Source organism: Cydia fagiglandana, chromosome Z, assembly GCF_963556715.1.
Source record: "Cydia fagiglandana chromosome Z, ilCydFagi1.1, whole genome shotgun sequence".
Classification (NCBI taxonomy): domain Eukaryota; kingdom Metazoa; phylum Arthropoda; class Insecta; order Lepidoptera; family Tortricidae; genus Cydia; species Cydia fagiglandana.
The window spans coordinates 35,460,889-35,483,674 of NC_085959.1; the positions used below are offsets into that span (position 1 = coordinate 35,460,889).

The following is a 22,786-nucleotide window of genomic DNA, read 5'->3' on the forward strand; positions in this document are numbered from 1 at the left end:
ATTTTTTTGACATTCACGGACCGTTTTTGGATTGCAGCCACGCTATTTGGACTGTTGGAAGGCTCGTCAGTGCCCACCTCTAGAAATAAACTTATCAGTTTTGAAATTGATATTGTTATGATTAAAACCTACATAAAGTACATTACAAAGTTTTCATTTCAGATTGACTTCAGACATGTAAACATTATCACCTTACTTCTTAGTACTTACAATGAAAAAATAAATGTGTGATACTACCCAGCATTTCCATTACAAATTTACTACTCTACCATGATAAATGTGCCTTGTATACTATTTAATTATTTATGATGAACACATTTTTATAAATATATTTTGATCTTGTTGTAATAAACAATGTATCTACCTAAATATTATAAGCATCATATTTTTTTCTGTTTGTGTTAAGGTAGAAAATTAAATGGATTAAAACACATCTGCCAGTCACAATCTAGATTTCAATGACCTGAAGATAGAGAACCTGAATTCTACAAAATTATATAGGTACCCGTTTAAATGTTATGTCAGTATTCTGTTAACTTTATTTTGACCCGTCATTTTAAAGTAAAAAAAATGTTTGCACTGAATTTCAGGATATTGTTTTTATTGTAGGATGGCTAAATTTTCAATTCAACCGTTCTTCATGGATTTAGTATTTATACAAATAATGTAAAATGTTTCCAATCCATCTACATATACTTCTCATAGTTGAGATGGCCCTTTGAGTTAGTATCACACAATGAATTCAGGAATGATTCTAATATAAAATGATAGCATTACTGTGTTTTATTAACAAACCAGTTAACAATATAACTACCAAATATTGATCTAAGCCCTATATAAATATTTCTACTAATACCTATGATTAGATGTGATTATGTTTGTGCAAATAAACCTAAGATACAATGTAAGAATTGTGAATTCTAAAATTGTTACTTATAATGCTATTGACTATTCACTGTAATGTTACATCATTAAATAGATAATGTATGTGAATGCTACTAAACCATGACTGAAGTAATTAAGGTTTTCCCATTTACTGAGAGTATGATTATAAGAGTAGCCAGACTCCTGGACAGAGAATGATGCCTCAAACATTACTCCAAGATATGCAAGGTGTATTATTGTTGTTAAGGAAAATACAGTGTTGATAATGACAGCTAGGAAACTGTTCTTTTTGTGTCTGTGGTGGCATGCCTTTGTACATGGGTTAGCTAAGCAGCAGACTTCCAATGCTGATGCAACCTTGTATCTAAAGTTATATTCTACATATGAAAAGGTTCCAATGCTCAGCAGGACAGCAGCTAATTGGAAATTCAGACCGTGGAGCAATGAAGAGACCACATAAGTTGATAGGAGGGCCACAAAGTGCCCAAATGGTTGACATGTCCTAAACACATAATTCTTTAACCATTGATGCATGGGCATATTCCAGTACACTACTACTTGCACAAGAGATCTTGGAAGCTCAATAAAGAATGGTCTTGTGACAGTTAGTTCTGAGTGACAGTCATTCGTGAGGCCAAAACCAGCACTCAGCATTGTCACCACCGACATACTTGAAACAAAATAATGTGACATCCTGAAAGCTTGGGCATCTCGATAGGCAACCAACCATTTAGTTATATTATCTGGGACATACCAGGGAACAATGCAGTTTGACAAAACTAAAAAAAGCATTGATAGTGCAAAATTTATTAAAATTAATTTTATCCACCTTCTTGATAAAAATTTTACATCAAGGTAAGTGCTGTAGGTATGGAAGGAGATCCATGGTCCAAGAATACAATTGGCAGGGCACATCATGTAACCGCCAAATTCAACAGGATTAATCATACTCTTAAAAAGATTTCTATCCAAATCTATAGCTACTGATATTATTTTCATTGCTGCTATCATTTGAATACCTCGAATCTGCTGCCACATCTTGGGATTGATCACATATACTTCACACAGTAGCAGGTAACCAATGGTAATGACAGAGATTATTACCCCTCTATGCTTCTTTGTCAAGTAGGATAGAGCCAGTATGATAATGTAGGAGCTGGCAGCCAGGCCCACCGTCCACACGAAGGCGGCGCCGACATTACAGTACAGCAGGAAGGTTCCGATGACAAGGGACACGCTGTGCCGCACGTTGTGTGGTATAGGCACGTACTGTATTATACAGCGCAAAATTATGTTCGCTATTATCAAGTCTTTTGCAAATCTAAGCCCCTCGTAGAGGGTTGGTTCGCCACACAATGTGATGTATGCCCAAGTGTTTTCTTCAATGTAATCATCCTCTTCATACATTATTTCTTCATCAATTTGATGTTATGTGCGAGTATCTGATGTACTTCTGATTAAATATTGTATTTACAGCATACCGGCAAATCGCGTGCGTACGCGTAATTTATAACACATAATTATGAATGTCTACCTTACTAATAAATAAAACGGCTTTGAATGCAACACTAGTAAAATCTTCTTTCTGAAGATAAGTACGGTTTTAAGGAATAAATATACTTTTTTGTGTAAAAGATGGACATAAAAGACAATGGGTTCATTTTCATGGGCTGTCAAACATATTGACTCACGCGAAATAGAAAACCTAGAAAACGATAGGTGTCACTGTCTCGCACTCTTTCCATTTCGCAAATGGACAATTTTAAAAGTCGCAACAGGCTGCCGAACCTAGGTCGCGGTGCGGTGTAGTAGTCTGTTATAGCTTTATACGACGTTAAGTTGGTAGTACTTTTCTAGTATGAAATGAAAGAAATGAAATGTCACTGACATAAATCTACCTACTATGCGGGTCTAGCTTAATCTGTGGTGGTGCCCAATCTACTTTCTCACTCGCTTGTGTGGGCTTGTTTCCCAAATTTCGTATTTCATTGATATTAATCTAGGAATTAAGTGTTTAAATTAGTACTGAAGACGCGATAAACATACATTTTAAACTTAGTATAAGTAATGTGTATTTGAAGTGACCGAACAAAAGTAAATTTAGTCAATAAATCAGGCGACGCGCCGCCATATCATCTAGCGACGCGAATTTGTATGATTCAAGTGTGACATGGTGTAACCACATTATCATCGATTAAAGATGGCTAGTCCATCTCCTCAGAGCAGTCCAATGCCCCCGCCACAGGCGCCAAGTCCTATGGGGCCGCCTACGCAAAGCCCGGCGCCTCCTCAGTCGCCTCACAGCCCGTACAACCAGCAGCATGTGAACGGGCCGCCGACACCGCATCAAGCGGGAGCTCCTCAGGGTCAGATGTCGAACCACATGTCGCCCGGGCCGGCGCCTCACCCTATTGCATCTAACTCTAATGGGCCACCACAGCAACATCCTGGCATGCCGCCTAACTCGCATCAGATGCCGCCTCATATGGTTGGAGGGCATATGGGCAGTCCGGGACACGCCATGCCCACTGGCTCGCATCCCTCCGGTCCTAATGGCATGCCCGGTGGAGCACAGCATCCCAACATGCCCGGGCAAGGCCCACCCCATGGATATATGCAGCATCAAATTGGACATATGGCTCCAGGACAGGTATGCTGTAAACATTTATGTCATGATGCTACTTCATTTAAATTAAACATCAAATGTGCATGCTAAATGTTTATTGAAATGTTTATGAAATCAAATTATAAATACATTTAGTAGTAGTAACATGATGTTGCATTTTTGTCACACTGTCAATTGAATAGTGGCCCATAAAGATCAATAGTGAATGAAAGGATTTCATTTATTCCCCTTGCCAACTCATAATGCAATGGCCCAATATCAGATACTTCTGGCAAAACATTATCCAAGTTTGTCAAGTAGAAAGTAATTACCACAGGCACATTTAAATTCTCCTTAACCCAGTCTGCACAATTTCCAGTATAGTTAACTGAAAAAAATAAATAATAATAATCAAGAACAGGTAATTTGAAGATATAGATAGTTTGTATTATTATTTATAGCTTATTTAATGTTTTATGTGTATTTGTGTGGTAGTAGCAATTAGTTCTTCTTCTTCTTTCCATCCTGTTACCCCCTGAAGGGGTGTAGGGCATGAATTTTTTTCTTCCACTGACTCCGGTCCTGGGCAGCTTGGGTAGCGTCCTCCCACCCCATCCCCGTAGCAATTGGTTAGTGCTTAATATTTGTTTTAGATGTAGAACACCCAGACATACCAATAATAATATCTAATATTTTGTTTGAACACATTGTTAGCTCAATATATCTAAACTGAAAATTAAATTTAAAATATAATTACACAGAAGATTCCTGGTAGTCCCATAGTAATAAGACTTGTTGAACCTTGCATTCAAGTCTCGAGTTGTTTGCCGTAGTATTTCCCTCTATGGAAAAATCACACATAATTATTTGCAGAAAAAAAGCATTGCAATATTTGTACTAATAATTAATTTATGGAAAGAAAAGACATTAATGGAATTCTAGCGATGAACTTAACTTCAAATGTCATTTTCTACTAATCTATTCATAAACAGAGACCAGAGTTATTGAACTGTCATAGGGACTCCTTATTTATCACCACCAAATATTACATAATCGCTCCATGAGAAACATAGTATCACTATACAAAATTAAGAACCATACGAATAGTGACTTTGTTCCATTTTTGAAAAGTTAAATTTTCAGGCACAAATCATTTTGTATAGTGACACTATGTTTATCAAGGAGCGTAATATTGATACAATGAATAGTCAAAGGATATTTGATCATAAAAGAAGTAATTTAACCAGATAATATGGAATTAAAATGGCTCTCAACCTAATATACTTATATTTGTCAGTAACAAAGTCTACAAACATACTAACAAAGTCTGCTTACTTACAATAGTATCCATATTACTTTGCACTTTATCTCCAACGGCATAGGGTGTAGTTATTAAATTATCAAATCCTTTGACATTGAAGAAGGCCAAGGTATTTGGTGCTATACTGTCCAAGAATTCTGACAGATTATATGTCTCATATTCAGAGAGAGCATTATCAAAGAAAATGTTATTACAGGCTTTCTCTCCTGTCAAATTAATACATTTTGTAGCATTTTTTCTATAGTTGAGTGGCATTTGTATATTGGTTATTGAGTATCTACTTAGTAAATTTACTAGCATACCCTGGAAGTTTCAGTGAAGTCTCAGTTCAGCGGGGTTTCCCCAGGTGTTTTAATGACCCTGCCCAAATAGTTCCCATAAGGCACCTAACTAGGGCAAATTCATTAGTCTACTGACTACTGTTTAAATATACCTCATCTCTCATCTACAAGTATAAGAAATCAATACAAGAAACAATAAAGTAACAACATTTATATTGCAACTTTTAATGTGACAGTTAATATGGTAATATAAGAAGAATCAGAGGAGGTAAATGGATGCAAACAGCAAAGGAAAGTAATAAATAAATAAATGGAAAGCTATGGAGGAGGCCTATGTCAAAAAACAAGTTGAAGTCAAGTTGTGAAACCAACTTAATATATATATATTCTTTGTAACTGGAAACTTCGATAATAACGGATATTATCTTATCTTATATCTCACATATAGTTTACCTTTTGCTTTGTATAACCAGTTCCTATCAACACTGACACCTCTGGCGAGATGGGGGTGGCACAATATTCGGGGCTGAATTACTTTTCTATTCTTAGCCCAAAAACGATCCTAAAATTAGTCTTAAATTGATATGTGAATTAAATTCAGCAATTATACAATGTACTAATGCAGCGGTCGGCAACCTTTTAGCAGCCAAGGGCCACATAGCAGTTAACGAAGTGGACGCGGGCCGCACTTTGCTAATATTTATGACTTTATCAGCCATTGTAATTTAATTTTGTCAATATTACATTACATATAAAATAGCCAGGGAGACTCGCGGGCCGCATGCGGCCCGCGGGCCGCGGGTTGCCGACCGCTGTACTAATGTATGTGATATACATATAGAGATATATTTTTACATACTCTGTACAAACTGTGGGTGTATCCATCAGGATTTAGTACTGGAAGAAAATATGCATCAAATCGTTTTGTAAATGGATGGAATTTCTCATCCAGAAGACTTTTCATATAAGCAAGCACTAGGGCTGGTGAGATCCAGTCCCGACCTGCCTCCCCCCCTAAAATAAATATTGCTGGATTTCTATGTTCATTTGTTTGATTACCAGGAACTTTTAAAATTACAATATCCTTTTTCTCATGTGTCTTGCCAACTACAATTTTTTCAATTCTTTTCGTATATTTATTTTCCCAGTACTGATATAGTTTTTGTATTGTGGGAAAATCTTGGAATCCATTATAAATGACCATGTCATCAGTTAATTCTCCCGAATCCCATGCATCTTCAGTCAGTTGTGGGCCACTGTAGTGAAAATAACAAATATACCATAGTATGTTCACATCATTAATTAATTAACATTAAACCAATTAAACATATTAAACCAACATACAAATTATACTGCTTAAACTTTGTGAATAATGTATCACTGTTGTTAACTATGCCCTCAAATTCCATCATATATTTGTCTTCAACTACAACATGCATTGGTATGGCTGCTTCATTTGTAACTCCATTTAAAAAATAGCAATGGTCATAGTTTCTATGAATAACGTACAGTATTTGCCTGTCCCTTTTAGTCAATGCTACTAATTTGTACAAGGTGTAATTCTTATTGGCATCACACGTAAGTAAGCTTACAAATAAAATAAAGGAGCAGCTATATATCTCTATTGCACGCACCATTTTCGTTGTAAAACCGTTATGTTAATCAAGTAGGCTGTGCCACGATTTAATAATATTAAAACTCGTAAAGGTTAAATTACGCACAAATTTCACTCAATGAGCAGTAAGTACTCAAAGTAGGTTTCGTAGATTTCTTTGTTTCACAGGTTTTTCGTATTGTACAAACACGTTTTGCATTGTTATGTTTGAAATGAAACTATTAGTATTTCATACTCTAATGAAGTGTTATCAAACTGCACAACGGGACTTAATCGCGTATTTAAGTTTTAAGATTTACCTCCGACGTTTCGAGGACGGCGTTGTCCCCGTGGTCTCGGAGAAGACTGGCTCAAGTTGACATCAACATCTTCTAGCCGCGCGAGTTTTTCGAACTACCCGCACTTGGTCTTGTTTATCAGTTTGAACGTTTTGCGCACTAGGGATGTCACTCTGTCGACACACAACACTAACGATATTCGATTTATCGACTGTCGATATTCGTTTCCGCTTACATTTACTAATGACTGGATTCCATGTGGATGAGATCTTAAAACCCTCGTCCCGATTAAAATTGCAATGTTTTTTGATTTCAATGGCTTCCCGCACTTTTCTACTGTAGAAATGGCGATCCGTGGAGAGGATTTTAGGGTTATGCAGCTCAATCCAGTGGTTTGGTCCTGACTCCAGCAAATGCTCAGCCACCGCAGGCTAGAAGATGTTGATGTCAACTTGAGCCAGTCTTCTCCGAGACCACGGGGACAACGCCGTCCTCGAAACGTCGGAGGTAAATCTTAAAACTTAAATACGCGATTAAGTCCCGTTGTGCAGTTTGATAATGTTTAATAATCGTGAAAGTTTAAATCAGTGTTCTAATGAAGTGGTTTGGCAAAATTGAATGTTTTACAGAATATTATCAATTATCATTATATAGGCACCAATGGCAATGGGTGGAGGCGCTCCTCCGCCGGGCAACGGTCCCGCGGGCCCCGCGGGCGTGCCGCTGCCGCCCCACGGGCTGCCGGCCGGTGGGCCAGGCCACATGCCCCACCACGCCCTCATGGGCGGCCAGGGTCCGCCGCCGCACACGCCCGCGCCTGGCTACTCGGCGCATGGGCCCGCTGCACCCGGCACGCCGCCCAACCAGCCGTCGCCCGGGCAGCCACCCGCCGCACCCCAGCACCCGCCATCGGCACAGACTCCTCCACACCAGGGCGCCCCGCCCTCCACATCCTCCAACGGCGCGTCGTCCTCGTCCCCTATGCAAGGCTCCATGGCGACTCCGGGTCCGGACAACCTTCACGCGCTGCAGCGAGCCATCGATTCTATGGAAGAGAAGGGGCTGCAGGAAGACCCGCGATACTCGCAGCTTCTTGCTCTTAGAGCGAGATCAAACGCCCAGGACCCTAGCAAGGGTCTGTTCTCTAACAACCAGCTTAGCCAACTCAAGTAAGTACAATATTAATATGCTGGCTAGAATATAGTAGATGATGTAATGACGCGCATGTTTGAAACATACTGTTTTTCAATGAAATGCATCCTGTCAACACTGTTTAACATTGCAGGGCTCAGATAGCGGCGTACAGAAATCTGGCTCGCAACCAGCCCGTTTCGCAGCAGATAGCCCTCATGGCTGCAGGCAAGCGCACCGGGGACACGCCGCCGGAGTGCCCCACGCCACCGGCGCAGCCGCCGTCGCCGTACAGCCAGCAAGGCCAGGGCCAGGGGCAGCCCGCGGGCAAGGGCGCGGCGGGCGACACCGCGCGGGGCGGCGGAGGGGCACCACCGACACCGTTGCCTATGACGGGGCAAATGGCGCCGCCTACTCAACCTACACCGCCGCTTGTTAACCCGGTATGTCATCACATTTTCCTCTTATTTGACCTTTAAAGGGGGAAAGAGGATAAGGCAACAGGGCCAAAAACATGTAACAGTTGCACATTGTTTCAAAGTAATTGCGCTCACTCTGGAGCGCAGCTATGTGTGTGCGAAAACTGAAACTTAGATATTGTAATAGGATCTGGTATTTGTCATATTGATTGTTGTAATATCTATTACCAGCCAATGGGACAAGGAGCGCCTCGCGGCGCGGCGCCTGTCAGACCGCCAGGCCCAGGCAACGCTGCCGCTCCCACCAGTCAGCAGGTAATATAGCTCTACATAGAACAACATAGATCTCTATCTATATTCACAAGCAATGACTGGATTAAACCACTTTTATGTAGGGATGGGAATCAAAAGCAAACTAATCGATTATCTTTTGCCAGTTGATTATGTAATTTTTTCAAATCCTACATAGTATTTTTTGCCAAATGAATCGAATGGGATTCCATCCCATTTATTGTGGGAAGGCATTATTTGTTTAGCTGGTTACCCTTTTATGACGATGGAAATTTGACCTTTAATTTCAATAACATGCCACTTTTATTTTAGCCGGGCGCGCCTACTCCTGGTGCGAAACAGAATCGCATCACAAGCATACCCAAGCCCGTGGGACTCGACCCCTTACAAATTCTTAACGAAAGAGAAAACAGGTAAGATTTCTTATGTTCATGCACTATATAATACTGAAATATTTTATCAGGGATTTTAAATAAATTTCCAATAGTAAAAAAGTTTGTGAATGAATTGACAAATTAAATGCACAATATTTAATACCTGTAGAAACATTTTGGTAAATCTTGTACTTACCGGTACAAAAAAAGAACACTAATTTCATAATCCCGCTGTTGACATGGGGTGTTGTTGTTTGCGTAATTTCTACTCTGGTGCCGATATTTATATGCTTATGTAGTCGATCCTGTTATAGCAGAATATTTTACGAATCGAAAATGTAATCCTGTATATGATTATAGAATAGCCGCTCGTATTGCACATCGCATGGACGTGTTGTCCAACTTGCCCGCCAACATATCGGACGAGCTGCGGCTGCAGGCGCAGATCGAACTGAGGGCGCTGCGCGTGCTCAACTTCCAGAAGCAACTCAGGGCTGAGGTAAACTTTATATTTTTTCATGGCTTAAGACATTCTCGTGAGAGTAAACATTATTTATTTAAAAAAATGAATGCTCTGTAGTTAAATATATCAATTTTGGTATTTTATTTTGATCGAAACATTGTTTGATGGAGTAAATAGCGGTAGAGGTAAGTTAGGCAAAGAAATAATGCTTTTGATACAGTACGTTAGTGGACATAAAGATATTTTAGAAAGATTTAATAAAAATCTACAAATTCAATAAGTATCAAACATATTTGCACTTTTCTTTACAGAGATCCAAAACAAATTAGAAGCACACACTAAATCTTATTATGACGTTATAAAGTCTACGCGTACATGAAACATTCAGTACCATAAATTCCATAATACACGTACATATAAACAATATAATATTTAAAACTTTCACGTTTTGAACACATTAACTCACAGCCCCTACTAGCTATTAGCGCGCAGTTAGCCGCGACCACGACAAGTAAAACCCGTGTCGAAAAATCGGTAAATAAAGGTAATAAAACAAATTCACGATAGACCCGTCTATAAATGTGAGTTAATACGTATAAAGTATAAACAAATACGGTATTTGTTGATAGATCCTCGGCCAAGTCCGCCGCGACACAACGCTGGAGACGGCTGTTAACATAAAGGCGTACAAGCGCACGAAGCGACAGGGGCTGCGCGAGGCGCGCGCCACCGAGAAGCTGGAGAAACAGCAGAAGCTCGAAGCCGAGCGCAAGCGCCGCCAGAAGCACCAGGAGTTCTTGCAGACTGTACTGCAGCATGGTAAGCAGCAATAGTTATCCGTTCATAGACAACAAGGTTTGAGACGGCGGCGTACAGAGACGTACAATCGCACCAAGCGACGGACTGCGCGAGGCGCGCGCCACCGAGAAGCTGGAGAAACAGCAGAAGCTCGAGGCCGAGCGCAAGCGCCGCCAGAAGCAGCAGGAGTTCTTGCAGACTGTACTGCAGCATGGTAAGCAGCAATAGTTATCCGTTCATAGACAACAAGTTTAGAGACGGCGGTGTACAGAGACATACAATCGCACCATGCGGCAGGGGCGGCGCGAGCCGCGTGCCACGGAGAAGCTGGAGAGCAGCATTTTAAGCAGCAATAGTTACCCGTTAATAGACCGCATGGTTAGAGACGGCGGTGTACAAACAAAGGAGTACAATTCATATCAAATTTCTATGAAAGTGTGATTTTAATAATTACTACCTCACTTTCTGTTCAAAGTTATCTTAGATGGACTCTACCAAATACACGCAAACAGTAAGCGATCTTTTCACAAATGGTTTTCAAATGGCGCACCAGTGGGGACCGCCAGATCTTTGATATACCCTAGGTTACTTTCTTATTATTTGTTATATGTATAATCATATCTGCGATCTGATCCAAGCATTTATTAGACCCTACATTGTCAATTTCATTGCTAGTCTGTCAAACCACTTTGTCAGTAGAAAAAGGCAAGATGTTCTAATTTTCTATGGGACGATAACCCCTCGCGCCACAATAAAAAAAAATTGCACATTTCTACTGAGGGAAACTCAACTATGACTTCTTTTTGCAGCCAAAGACTTCAAGGAGTACCACCGCAACAATCAGGCCAAGCTGTCTCGCATGAACAAGGCCATCATGAACTACCACGCCAACGCAGAGCGCGAGCAGAAGAAGGAACAGGAGCGCATAGAGAAGGAGCGTATGAGACGGTAAGTTCTACAACTGTCCATAAATCCTATAATCTCTTTATTAAGGGCCTTATCTTATGGCTCCGAGAACAGATAACTGTACTCGTATTTAATTACACAAACGGGTCTACACTATAATTTCATTGTTTTGACGTTTAATTCCGACGTTTCAGCTGAGTTGCACCAGCTGTGGTCACGGAAAGACTGACTGACTGATCCTGTAATTAAATATGTGTACAAAACGCGAGAGTGTAAAGTGTTAGATAACTGTACTGTACTAGTGTACCTTAATGGGATCCCTTTGTTTCCCATAAAGTTTTAAGTCATAATGTATTGTTTGTCAGATTATAATTAGTCATAAAACTGAAACCGTTAAGTTTTCAGGATTTTCGTAAGGTATAATTTTTAACGGTCACTAACAAAAATACAATTTTGCGGCTCAGCATCGCGTTCAGAGCGTAGAAATTTAATTCAGACTTAGAAGTTTTAGTGGCAAACTAAAGTGATTGACAAAATGAAATATTGACACGTCTGTTTGTCTGTTATCGTTGTTACTTTAACGTTATAAATATTTTTAACATTGTATATATACACCGTGTTTTTATTGAATTCCGTTAACTTCGGGGTATGGTTAAGAACGTTTAAGTGAACTAATTGGCATAGTTAATTTAAAAAAAAAAAATTTTTTTTTGCTATTTTTTAAAGAAAAAATTAAGTTTAAAAAGTAATTAAATGTAGCATATAGCGTTGTTGTAACACGGGCATTACATTTAACTCAACCAAACAATTGAAATCTGTGACATATCAATGTCATTTCGAACATCGATCGACCGAGATTGTACTTAAGTTTAGTAGTAAATGTATGAACTCATTCTTAACACTAACCAATATGTAAACCAGCCCTAAGGCAAGTGTACACGCTTGTAGAGGCCTTATAGGGAAAAATAAATTATTGATTATCTCCGAAATGGAGTTAATTAGAACATCGGTGTCTTTGAGAAAGTTACTTAATTTAAGCTCAGGAATGCACCCTTGAAATTAGCGGAAATAAAAAAAAACACGGTGTATAAGAAGATAGCTCTATGTCCGAAAATTATATTCGGTAGATTTCGGGTCAGTTTTCGAAGAAATTAGTTCAGTATTCGCAGAAAGGCATGTGCTCAACAGTAGACGTAAAAGATCCAGAAAGTCTCAGACGGGCGCGGCCGCCATCAATTAGTAATAAATTGTATTTCTCGCCAGTTTGATGGCAGAGGACGAGGAGGGATACCGCAAGCTCATCGACCAGAAGAAAGACAAGCGCCTCGCGTTCCTGCTGTCGCAGACCGACGAGTACATCGCCAGTCTCACGGAGATGGTCAAGCAGCACAAGCAAGAGCAGAGGAAGAAACAGCAAGAAGAAGAGCGCAGGAAGAGGGTGAGTGGGCCTTTACATTTTGGTCTCTCTTTCTCACCTTAGCGCTTTATTGGTCGCAATACTAGGGTCCGATTTTAAAATCCAATTTCAAGAATTACGAAAACTGCTGCTGTCTGACTAATATATTATGTCAAAGAAATTAGGTACATAAACGTGGTTTCATCTGGTTTAATACACTGCGTAGATTTTAGCCAGAATATAATGTCCTGAACAATAAAAAAAGGGGGAATTTTGTATGGGGGATATGATGAAAGACTAAATGAAGGATCGCAGCCAAAGGATATTTTTACAGTAATGTTATATTCTAAACCTAACGTATATGCTATTGTTTGACTGTTTAGCTGAAATCTAACCAAAACTTTATTAATTTTAATACAGAACTATAAAAACAAATATAAGCTGTAATGTAAAATGTGATGACTTGTAGTTGTCGATCGTTCGCCCTAATTCCTTGTACTTAATGAACAAAACGTCATGTGTGCAGAAATCGCGAAAGAAAAAGTTACTGGAGGGCGGCGAGATCGACGCAATGGATGACAGCTCGCAGACATCCGACTCTAGGGTCAGCGTCATGGACCCCAAGACCGGCGAGGTACGTTATTGTAGTACTTCTGTATTATACATTCGCAAAAATAAACATTAAATTTACTTAGAATTTGGCCATATCTCTTTTCCCTCCTTGCCGTATCCGACAAGAATGCCCTAATGTGGCTAGCATCTTCAAGACAAAGTTTGGCCATATCGCGAAGCTATTGATTACAATTTTACAGAGATATATACGTAGACACATTGGATTTAGATTGCCTGCATATATTGATAAATCGGTCGCTAACCTCATCGTTGGTTTTAGCGTGTGAGTAGCCTGAGGCAAACTCGTTTGCGTCAGCCAGAGTACATTGTATTGTATGGAGTAGTCCATCTTCAGTGGGCCAAAAATTAGCCCAAATTAATCATGAGGTTAGCAGCAATGAGGTATTATTCGATATTGGACGTCGAATAGGAATTCCTAAAAGGAGAAATTCAATATCTAGTCCTTATTTTACGATAGTTCAGTTACGATATAATCATAAATAAAATGACACTAGGTACTGAAAGGCGAGGAGGCGCCGCTGTTGTCGCAGCTGAAGGACTGGATGGAGGCGCACCCCGGCTGGGAGGTGCTCTCCGACTCAGATGACTCGGGCGATGACAGCCAAGACGATGACGGTACGTGATCGTTATAAGTGTGTTTTACTAGTAGTAATTAATCTCTAGTATAGCATGTGATGCGGAGGGTGAAAGTCATGTGACGAGAAAGGTATTACGAATGAATGTGGAGGGAAGTACGAGGAAAGGAAAACCGAGGAAAAGGTGGATGGACTGTGTGAGGGATGATATGAAACGGACTCAAGTGAATGATGAAAAGACGGGCGACAGAGAGGTGTGGAAGAGAAAGACATGCTGCGCCGACCCCAAGTGAATGAGACAAGGGCAAGAGAATGATGATAAATCTCTAGTATAGCAATAAGAGCTGACAATTTAGACGGCGCGCGTACTCGTATGCGATTTTAGTTACATTGAGGACTATTGGTTACATCCAATTCAACCGACCAATCAAATACCCCAATCGCATGCCAGTTCTCGGTCCATGTAAATGGGCCTTGGCACATTTGGAGGCGAGAGTAACACTTGAAGAAGAAGGTGTTTGAGGATTAAAAGCTCGATCACACCGAAACTTGACGCAGTTATGCCTGCGTTTATGTCATACATTTTGCTGCTTCAATGGTGCATTAACGTGTTTTGAGCACCTGTGTCGTTCGTTAATACCTATATGGTGGATGGTGCATTTACACTGACGTAGGGTAAAACTTGGATTTTCAACTCACGAAAATTCACTCTGTCACTTGCACCCATAACACTGTACCGCTATTTGCAACTATTTTCATTAAAGTAATTATGTAGTAATAAAAGAGATTTTAAACTAATAAAAAAGTTTTTAAAATAAAAGAGCTCTTATTTTAATTTCAAAGATGTGTCTTGACAGACGATTGTGATTGTGTCTTGGGGACCTCGTGGAATCGCAGCCATCTTGGAAAATATGCACCATCCTGGAGAAATTTGCCTTTTACTCTAAATCTACTTTCTCCTTGACAGAATAATAAATATTTTTTGTGTCGGGTAAACAGAGAAACGCGAACGAAAGGATAAGCACCACGAAAAGAGCGACAAGGAGAAGACAGATGAGGAGAAGGCGCGCGAAATGATCAAGAAGGCCAAGGTCGAGGACGACGAGTACAAGACGGAGGAACAGACCTATTACAGGTGAGTTGGTTACATTTCTAGTATTGTCTACACGGTGTAACATGAGTAAACCGAATAATTTTAACAGCGTATTCCTGATCATATTTAGAGACAAAAATGTCCTATAAACTTTTTTTTTTAAAAACGCCTAGTTTCAGAGATAATATTAATTTAAAAATAAACAAGTTTTTATTGTTACATAATGTAAAATGCCTTTTTGATGGTAATGTTGCTGCTATGGGACGTAGTCTAAATATCCTTATTGATAGATGTCAAAAAGTGACAAGTAACACTTTGCAAAAAGGTTTTACGAAAAAAAAAATGTAAAAATCAATTTTAAGTACCAAGTTTATATAACGTTTATTTTTTATGTACAGATACATTCAAAAAATTGAAAAAAGAAAACAAAAAAAAATTATTTTTTGGCGAAATTGACCTAAACTCATATTACATTTTTTCCTTCTGTTGACCTCAGAAATGCGTGGTTAAAATTATTCGGTTTCCTCATGTTACACCGTGTATATGCGAAGTTGGCAGTTGGTACGGGGGAAATACAAGCGACGTCACGCGTGGTTTACACGCGCAATGCACAACTGTCAAATAAACTATAACGACAGTTTGAAAAGTAGGTACTATAATTGGGTAGGTAAAGTTTTTTGAAGATAGGCAAATTATATTTTTTTCCGATAGTATTCATTACAGCAATCACGGAAATGCAGCTCTTTTATTTTTATTTCATTTTATTGATTAAATATAATTTTTTAAATGATCGATATGACGTTTGTGAGGTGGAATGGCAGATCCCAATAATTCCTTTGCGCGTCGTAAATGGTACGAGATAGAAAAAAAAACGATGTCAACTGTCAGTGTCACTTAGCTCTCATTCCCGAAAAATAACGGACAAGCCTCATGTTACCTTGCGAATTGCTATTAATGTTATCATTGAGATTTTCGACGACCTCAGCACGACCCACGGACTTCTGATTCCCCACGACATCTGCGCGTATTTGGACAAAGATTGAATTTACTTTCGATAACTTGGCACTGCATAATTATTGGACAACGTTTTCTTCCCCACCCCTACACGACGGCCCCTGCGCTGACCCTTGGACAGAGTTTTGCAAGAAAAATAAGCGAGTTCATACGAGATTGCGAGCAGATTCTACAAATTTGAAATTATTATCATAACAGTGATAAGCACAATGCCGTTGAATTAGAGGAGCAATGGCCGTACAGGAGTACGTATCCGTGAAATACATAGGTACATAAAACTATCTTCACTTGTGTTTTGATTTTTATTATTAAATTGCCATGAGCTGTTAGGTTCGTAAACAAGAAATCGGTCTAATTTTTTCTAACAATTTCAACCATCTGTTAGTTTTGTGTGGTTATCCTCATTTTATGAATGTTGTTCTTATTTTCAGGTGGATGTAAACATTCATTGGCGGTATTATACTGATGGCTAATTAGAACCATTGAGCCATGACATACTTCCTTGCAGTGTTATTCGGCTAAGCCTCGAGCATCCTGTGAATCTGAAGGATATAATTATTTCCATAAAAAAGAGCAATTGAATTAGGACCAAGATATCCCGAGAATCTAAAGACATTTTATAAAAAATGCAATAAAATGAAAATGGGAGACTCTCTTATTTTAACAATGTTACAAGATCATGACAATGTTATGGTCTATACTTATTAAAATTTTAAAACCAACATGTCTTTATCTTTGACTTGAAAATGTACAAATGATTTGGGTTAAGTTTTATGAAATGCAACTTATGCTAAAAATCTATTATTATTATATGTCAAATTATCGTGAACTCGATGTTGCTTAAGGCGTATCCAGATTTGTCAATTTTTCGCCAATCTGATTAAATTGCCCGATCGAATCGGGACGTGCGGACGCAAACGCCAATTTGGCTCGCCGAATTCAACCGCCGATAATGACCGATAAAATGAGGTGCGGACACAAGAACACCAATTTGTGAGCCTAGTATTTTCGTTATGGGGCATTTTTTCAATTTAAATGTCTCTAATATCACCATAAATCTAAAATTGGAGATTGACGCCAATTTCATTTCTGATCAAATCGACCGATTTTATCAGTCCCGTCTGGATACCGCTTTAGCACCGCGAAAGGGCGCTGCGCGGTGCGCCCGGATTGACGCATGCGCGTACCGTATGCTTAGTATCTATGGTAATATAATTTTAAAAAATATGCAAATAAAAGGCGGCAAAGTTTATTCGTTGTGCAATACTCAATAAGTTACCGCTTGTTATTTTAATACTCGTAATAAACAAAATGAGTTCAAGTGACGAAAACGACCTGGAATAGACGGCACACCGCCTCATTTGAAAGCAGAAACAAACTTAATAATGAATAACTAGCTTCCTGCTAAGTCCAGGGACAAATACAACAGGACTTACGACATGCTCATGCTGTGGAAGGACACAAGAAGGACAGCCAAAACGCAAGAAACACCTACTCTGAAAATGGTTTTTAGCGTATTTCTGTGACCAAGTGAAAACTAAAAAGCCATCTACATTTAATATAAATTAGTTTATATTAAATGTAGATGGCTTGATGGCTAAAAAAACAACGCATATTCTTAGGAATATGCGTTGTTTTTTTAATTGTATTCGCGTCACTTTACCCCTATTAAATACGCTTTACTAAATTGAATTTGTTTTATTTCCTCACATAATTTGAGAATAGTGCTTACTATGTATACCTCAATGGAAGCAAAAATGTAGTATTTTTGCGAGTTGATACACTTGCTACTTGTGTATAGTGGCAAATGTATTAAACCCGCAATCAACACTAATCAATATGTAAACAGGCCCCAACGTGAAGCACATTTACCCTACAGACATACTTATCCATATTGACCATATTTGAACCTTTCAACTCTCTTCAAGGGCACGCCACACAGCGTGATCCTATATACTGTTGTAATGTTAATGCTTAAGGATAATAATTTGTGGATTTATAAAATAAAACGAAACGGAATTTACTGGATTTATATTATATTATTTTGGATTTATATTATAAGTTTTCTAAAGTACAGTCGCCATCAGATATATTGGTGCAGCTAGGGTGCTCATAAATATCTGAACACGCCTCTATTATCAGGGCGTGCGTGTTCAGATATTGTGAACACCTTGCCGAGCCCATATATAATAGCCAATAACGACCTAGTTATAAGACTATTACAATCTTAATCATCATGTATGTATAATACAACAATCACGTTTATATAGTCCTCACAAACGTATAAGTTACCATTTTGGCCAATATATCTTCAAAGTTTGGCACCGAATCGCTGTTAAAGACTTTGGTGTGCTCAAATACGCTGAATTTGGAAAGTAACGTCTGTACTTCCTACAAGACGGTACGACGCACTTTTGAGTTCATCTCTGTAATATTCTATTTCCATTCGAACGTTTCCGGGATCGTCTCCATCTATGGTGTTGATACTGAGATCCAAAATGACTCGTGTAGCAGTCCAAGAGTCGTGGTGAAGGCGTTAATGAAAATGTTCTCCAAGAAGCAGTGCCAAGTAGTCGAAAGCAATCGTTATCATTATCAAAATATCCGTGTTGAGCGTGCTAGGGACGTTAAAAATACTTATTCTAGAAATCACACCGACATCCAATTACAAGAAAACACAAATGTTTCGTCCGACCATTATTTTCAAATTATTTGCAAGTTATTTTCCAAGAATGACACTGACAGTTGACATCGATTTTTTTTCTATCTCGTCCCATTTACTACGGCAAAGGAATTAATTACTCGAATCTGCCATTTCACTTCACAAACGTCATATCGATCATTTAAAAAATTATATTTAATCAATAAAATAATATAAAAATAAAAGAGCTGCATTTCCGTGATCGCTATAATGAATACTATCGGGAAAAAATATAATTTGCCTATCTTCAAAAAACTTTACCTACCCAATTGTAAAACATATATGTACTCGTAGTAGTATGTTTGTATCGCAATGTTTTTGTTATATTGTTTATACATATTTAAATTTACTTGTAGTTTCGCAGTGACTTGGTGTATACTGTCATGCTGTGTAACTTATTTGAATAATAAAATAAAATATCGTCACTACTTTGAAAAAAAATCGTATCTCGCACTGTACTCAAAATTAAAACGCAGTAACTCTGTATGCATTCCGTACATAGTCACCACATTTTTCTTTTGATAGACAGAAGAAGGTATGAGTTTTTTTTAAAGTAGTCACGTTATGATTATTTGCACTAACCACAATTGGCAGACTGATCATTGTTACTCAACAGTCAACTATGAAATTTTCCATACAAGAAAAAAATAGTTAAGGCTTTTAACGGTGACAGACGGTTTGACGCAATCGACCCTTAAGAGCGTCTTAGATTATAAAAAAAAAATAGTAGACGCCAAAGGATCGTTCCGATGAGGCCATAAATCATTAGGCCGGCCCCGCCCCTTTTACTACCTGCTTGTAGGGATACCTTCGCAGATTACCGATGGTGGTATTTATAATAATAATTGGTTATGTTAGTTTTTAACTCATTGTATTCAAAAAATATGCTAATAATTTATAACTTTGTAATAAATACCGTAAAAAAGAAATAACATAATAAATATCAATGAATAAAAACTTAAACAATAAACTTAATTTACATAGTTTTCGTCGTCGGAACTGTCGGTATCACTGTCATCTTGTAAATTTATTACCAGGGCCCAGTTTTATAAAGTTACAGGTTACAAGAGTACAGGCTACAGGCACCTGTAATGCACTGTGTACGGCTACAGGTGTTTTATAAATACACATAGATAATTACAGTTGTAAAGCACCACGGTCAATCTCGATTACATGTGAAATTTACAGGTGCGAAGGACATCACTATTTAAAAAAAATGTCTGTCATAGTATTCATAGATACTCTGTGCTCTACTAAATGCTGTGTTATTGTTTGCTGTTAAGTATTGGAAAAATGGCCAGAAATGAAGGAGAAATCGAGTGGTTGAGAGCGGTGTTTGATGCCAAGGATATACTTTTCGGGCCGTTTTCAGATTCAGATTAAGTTAGATTTAATGAAATATTTACCTAATAAGTAAATAAGTACTGTTTCACATTACAATGTATCGTTTCGGTAGTGGCTCAAAGATAAGTACGCTGTGTATCGAAAATTATGAATAGTACACTTTACCATAATGTGAATGCACTATACTTAAATAAAGAGACGAATGCTAATAAATCAACGACAAATATCGGCACCAATCCCTTTCCGTTTCCTAGTAGATAAAATAAAACGAATCATCAATAAAATCAATATCAAACATATTGTCACTTCATGTCCTATTTGCTATATATTTCAGATACATTAACAAAAACTGATAAGGTCAGTGCATGGAAAAGTATGCATGCCCTGGCGCACACAGGCGAAAAATCAATAAAAGTCGGACAAAACCTAAACATTCAGGATTATTATAGAAATCGTATTAATGCACGTTTGCCAACTAATAAAAACAAAATTACAATTATATTATGACATTTATTAAATTTTGATCATAATATCTGGTTCTTCTAAAAGATTTAAAACATTTTGGCATATGGGAAGCGACTTTTTACTACCCAATTTTCTTAGTCCTGTTATATAAGGATCGGAAGACACTAAAAGTTTTTTCCATAGCCATTTGCCTAAAAAAAATGTGACTAAGCGCTCATGCTTGATTACACTAGTCATCGATTAAAATGAAAATTTTGTTAAAACGTCGCGTAAGGTCGCATAAAATAATGGTTGTATGTTAAAACCCAAGTTCTGTAGTTTCTAAAATTGATAATATCAAAACCGGATCTATCAGGAAGTTGTACTTTTCTCCTTGGTGAAGTTGAACAATATGCAAAAAATACAAGACATTACACTTATTTTTTTTTATAATAAACAAGCAAGCATAGCTATCAAAAGTAACTATTAGTAATTAGGTTATTACCTCCTAGAAGGGTATCCATCATTAAATCACAACTTTCTGAAAGCAAACGATAAATAAGTAAGCACATAAGTAACACTCGCAGAGCAGTAAAATATTCGCCTTTGAACAAGTCGAACTTTGGAATGAGAACGTGTCGCGTAGATGACTCTAACATGAAAATGATTATGCGAGTAGCGTGCACTGTTTATTGGACTACCCGCTAAGATTGGTTTTTGCCTGTTGGGGCTACTTAGAAGTTTTTTGGTTTTGTCCGACTTTTATTGATTTTTCGCCTGTGTGTGGCGCAATCTTTGGCGTTAGTGCCTAACAATAAAGAGTACAGTTTAAAATCTCTCAGAAAACGAATAACTTTAATTAAACTTAAGAATTACGAGCAAAAGAGCGAATCAGACACACTACAAGTAGCTGCTGTTGTGCTGTTACAGGACTCAAGACGTATGTCAGTTTTTGTTACAAGTTTACCAATCTACACTTGTAATTTACAATATTTTTATAAAACGCTTGTTCGATTATGAGTTTAAAACTATTAATCTCCCATATTTTCGTCTATGGTTGAGCTACAGGCACTTGTACCTGTAACCTGTAAAATTGTAACACGGTACTTTTATAAAACGCAAATTGTAAAAAACGGAGGAAGTGTTGCCAGTGAACGCCTGTAAACTTGTAACTTGTAACTTTATAAAACTGGGCCCAGATGGTTCTAAAATATTAATGAAGCTTTGGTACTATAATAAATGCAGATGTATAATACTGTTACATCGAGCAAGCGTAATTCATCGATAAGCAATATCGACTTTAGCCGCATCCTTGTTGACAGCTCGGTTTATTACCCTATCGGAACGATCGTTTGGCGTCTATTATAGTCAACCTTAAGGCTGCTGCTCGATGCAACGTTGGCGCAACTGCGCAGTGACGCCATTTTCCATGGCGCTGACTAACTAGAATGCTAGTTTGGGGTCGTATTTTATTCTAATTTTACTATGTGTGAAAGTATATCGATTTAAAACGATTACGTTTTGTCGAACAGCATCGCTCACACGGTCCACGAGTCTGTCACGGAGCAAGCCAGTATCCTCGTCAACGGCAATCTGAAGGAGTATCAAATCAAGGTAAGATTACACATATTGTTTCCTACCACTCTAGACTAGTTGAGTAGTTACTGACAAATCATCACATATTTTTTGATCCACCCTTTCTGCCACGACAATGACACTAGGAGAGACTATCATGAAAATATTAGTGGCGATGCGAATTTTGAAGTCGTGTATAGCAACAAAATCATTTTCAAAATATCGCCAAAAAGTTTCATGTGAACCAAATAGTAAAAACCATGTTGACCAATTCAAAAATAGATTTAGGGCTGATTTAGACGACGCGCGAACTTGCATGCCATTTTGGTTACATAGCTATAATTGCTTGAGTCCATATCAACCGACCAATCAAAACCCGCAATGTAATGAAACTCGCATGCGAGTTCTCGCATCGTCTAAATGAGCCCGTATAAGTAATTTAATTGGTTGTTTAGGGTTTGGAGTGGCTGGTGTCACTGTTCAACAACAACCTGAACGGCATCCTCGCCGACGAGATGGGTCTCGGTAAGACCATCCAGACCATCGCGCTGGTCACCTACTTGATGGAGAAGAAGAAAGTCAATGGGCCCTTCCTCATCATTGTACCGCTCAGGTAAGACGTGACATAACTTGTATGGGCCTTG

The 22,786-nt window shown here is 38.4% G+C and overlaps 3 protein-coding genes across 3 annotated transcripts in view; 1 reads left to right on the forward strand and 2 right to left on the reverse strand.

Moving 5' to 3' along the window:
• Positions 1-963: 963 nt before the first annotated feature.
• Positions 964-2,558, reverse strand: LOC134679492 (protein-serine O-palmitoleoyltransferase porcupine). The gene has a single exon (XM_063538420.1). The coding sequence runs from the start codon at positions 2,290-2,292 to the stop codon at positions 964-966; it is 1,329 nt and encodes a 442-aa protein (XP_063394490.1). The 5' UTR covers positions 2,293-2,558.
• Positions 2,559-2,832: 274 nt separating this feature from the next.
• LOC134678548 (ATP-dependent helicase brm) overlaps positions 2,833-22,786 on the forward strand; it is a 41,131-nt gene continuing 21,177 nt past the window's right edge. Inside the window, exons 1-14 of the mRNA XM_063537135.1 lie at positions 2,833-3,535; positions 7,640-8,154; positions 8,271-8,559; positions 8,767-8,850; positions 9,139-9,239; positions 9,561-9,699; positions 10,293-10,482; positions 11,271-11,409; positions 12,631-12,805; positions 13,290-13,397; positions 13,891-14,011; positions 14,971-15,106; positions 22,100-22,181; positions 22,598-22,755. Of these exons, the coding sequence (XP_063393205.1) occupies positions 3,086-3,535; positions 7,640-8,154; positions 8,271-8,559; positions 8,767-8,850; positions 9,139-9,239; positions 9,561-9,699; positions 10,293-10,482; positions 11,271-11,409; positions 12,631-12,805; positions 13,290-13,397; positions 13,891-14,011; positions 14,971-15,106; positions 22,100-22,181; positions 22,598-22,755 (2,687 nt within the window). The 5' untranslated portion in view covers positions 2,833-3,085. The remainder of the gene's footprint in view (positions 3,536-7,639; positions 8,155-8,270; positions 8,560-8,766; positions 8,851-9,138; positions 9,240-9,560; positions 9,700-10,292; positions 10,483-11,270; positions 11,410-12,630; positions 12,806-13,289; positions 13,398-13,890; positions 14,012-14,970; positions 15,107-22,099; positions 22,182-22,597; positions 22,756-22,786) is intronic.
• On the reverse strand, positions 3,631-6,761 carry LOC134678560 (zinc carboxypeptidase-like). Its single transcript, XM_063537179.1, has 6 exons — positions 6,437-6,761; positions 5,952-6,348; positions 5,546-5,654; positions 4,830-5,017; positions 4,248-4,332; positions 3,631-3,878 (listed from the first exon to the last, which is right to left on the reverse strand). The coding sequence occupies exons 1-6, from the start codon at positions 6,727-6,729 to the stop codon at positions 3,682-3,684; spliced, it is 1,269 nt and encodes a 422-aa protein (XP_063393249.1). The 5' UTR covers positions 6,730-6,761; the 3' UTR covers positions 3,631-3,681.

Excerpts from the sequence above, each read along its gene's own strand:
- LOC134678560 (XM_063537179.1), bottom strand. The coding sequence starts at position 6,729 with ATGGTGCGTGCAATAGAGATATATAGCTGCTCCTTTATTTTATTTGTA. Across the intron at positions 5,018-5,545 it reads CTGGTTATACAAAGCAAAAG|GAGAGAAAGCCTGTAATAAC; the intron begins GTAAACTATATG and ends TTAATTTGACAG. Across the intron at positions 3,879-4,247 it reads GACTACCAGGAATCTTCTGT|TTAACTATACTGGAAATTGT; the intron begins GTAATTATATTT and ends TATTTTTTTCAG.
- LOC134679492 (XM_063538420.1), bottom strand. The coding sequence starts at position 2,292 with ATGTATGAAGAGGATGATTACATTGAAGAAAACACTTGGGCATACATC.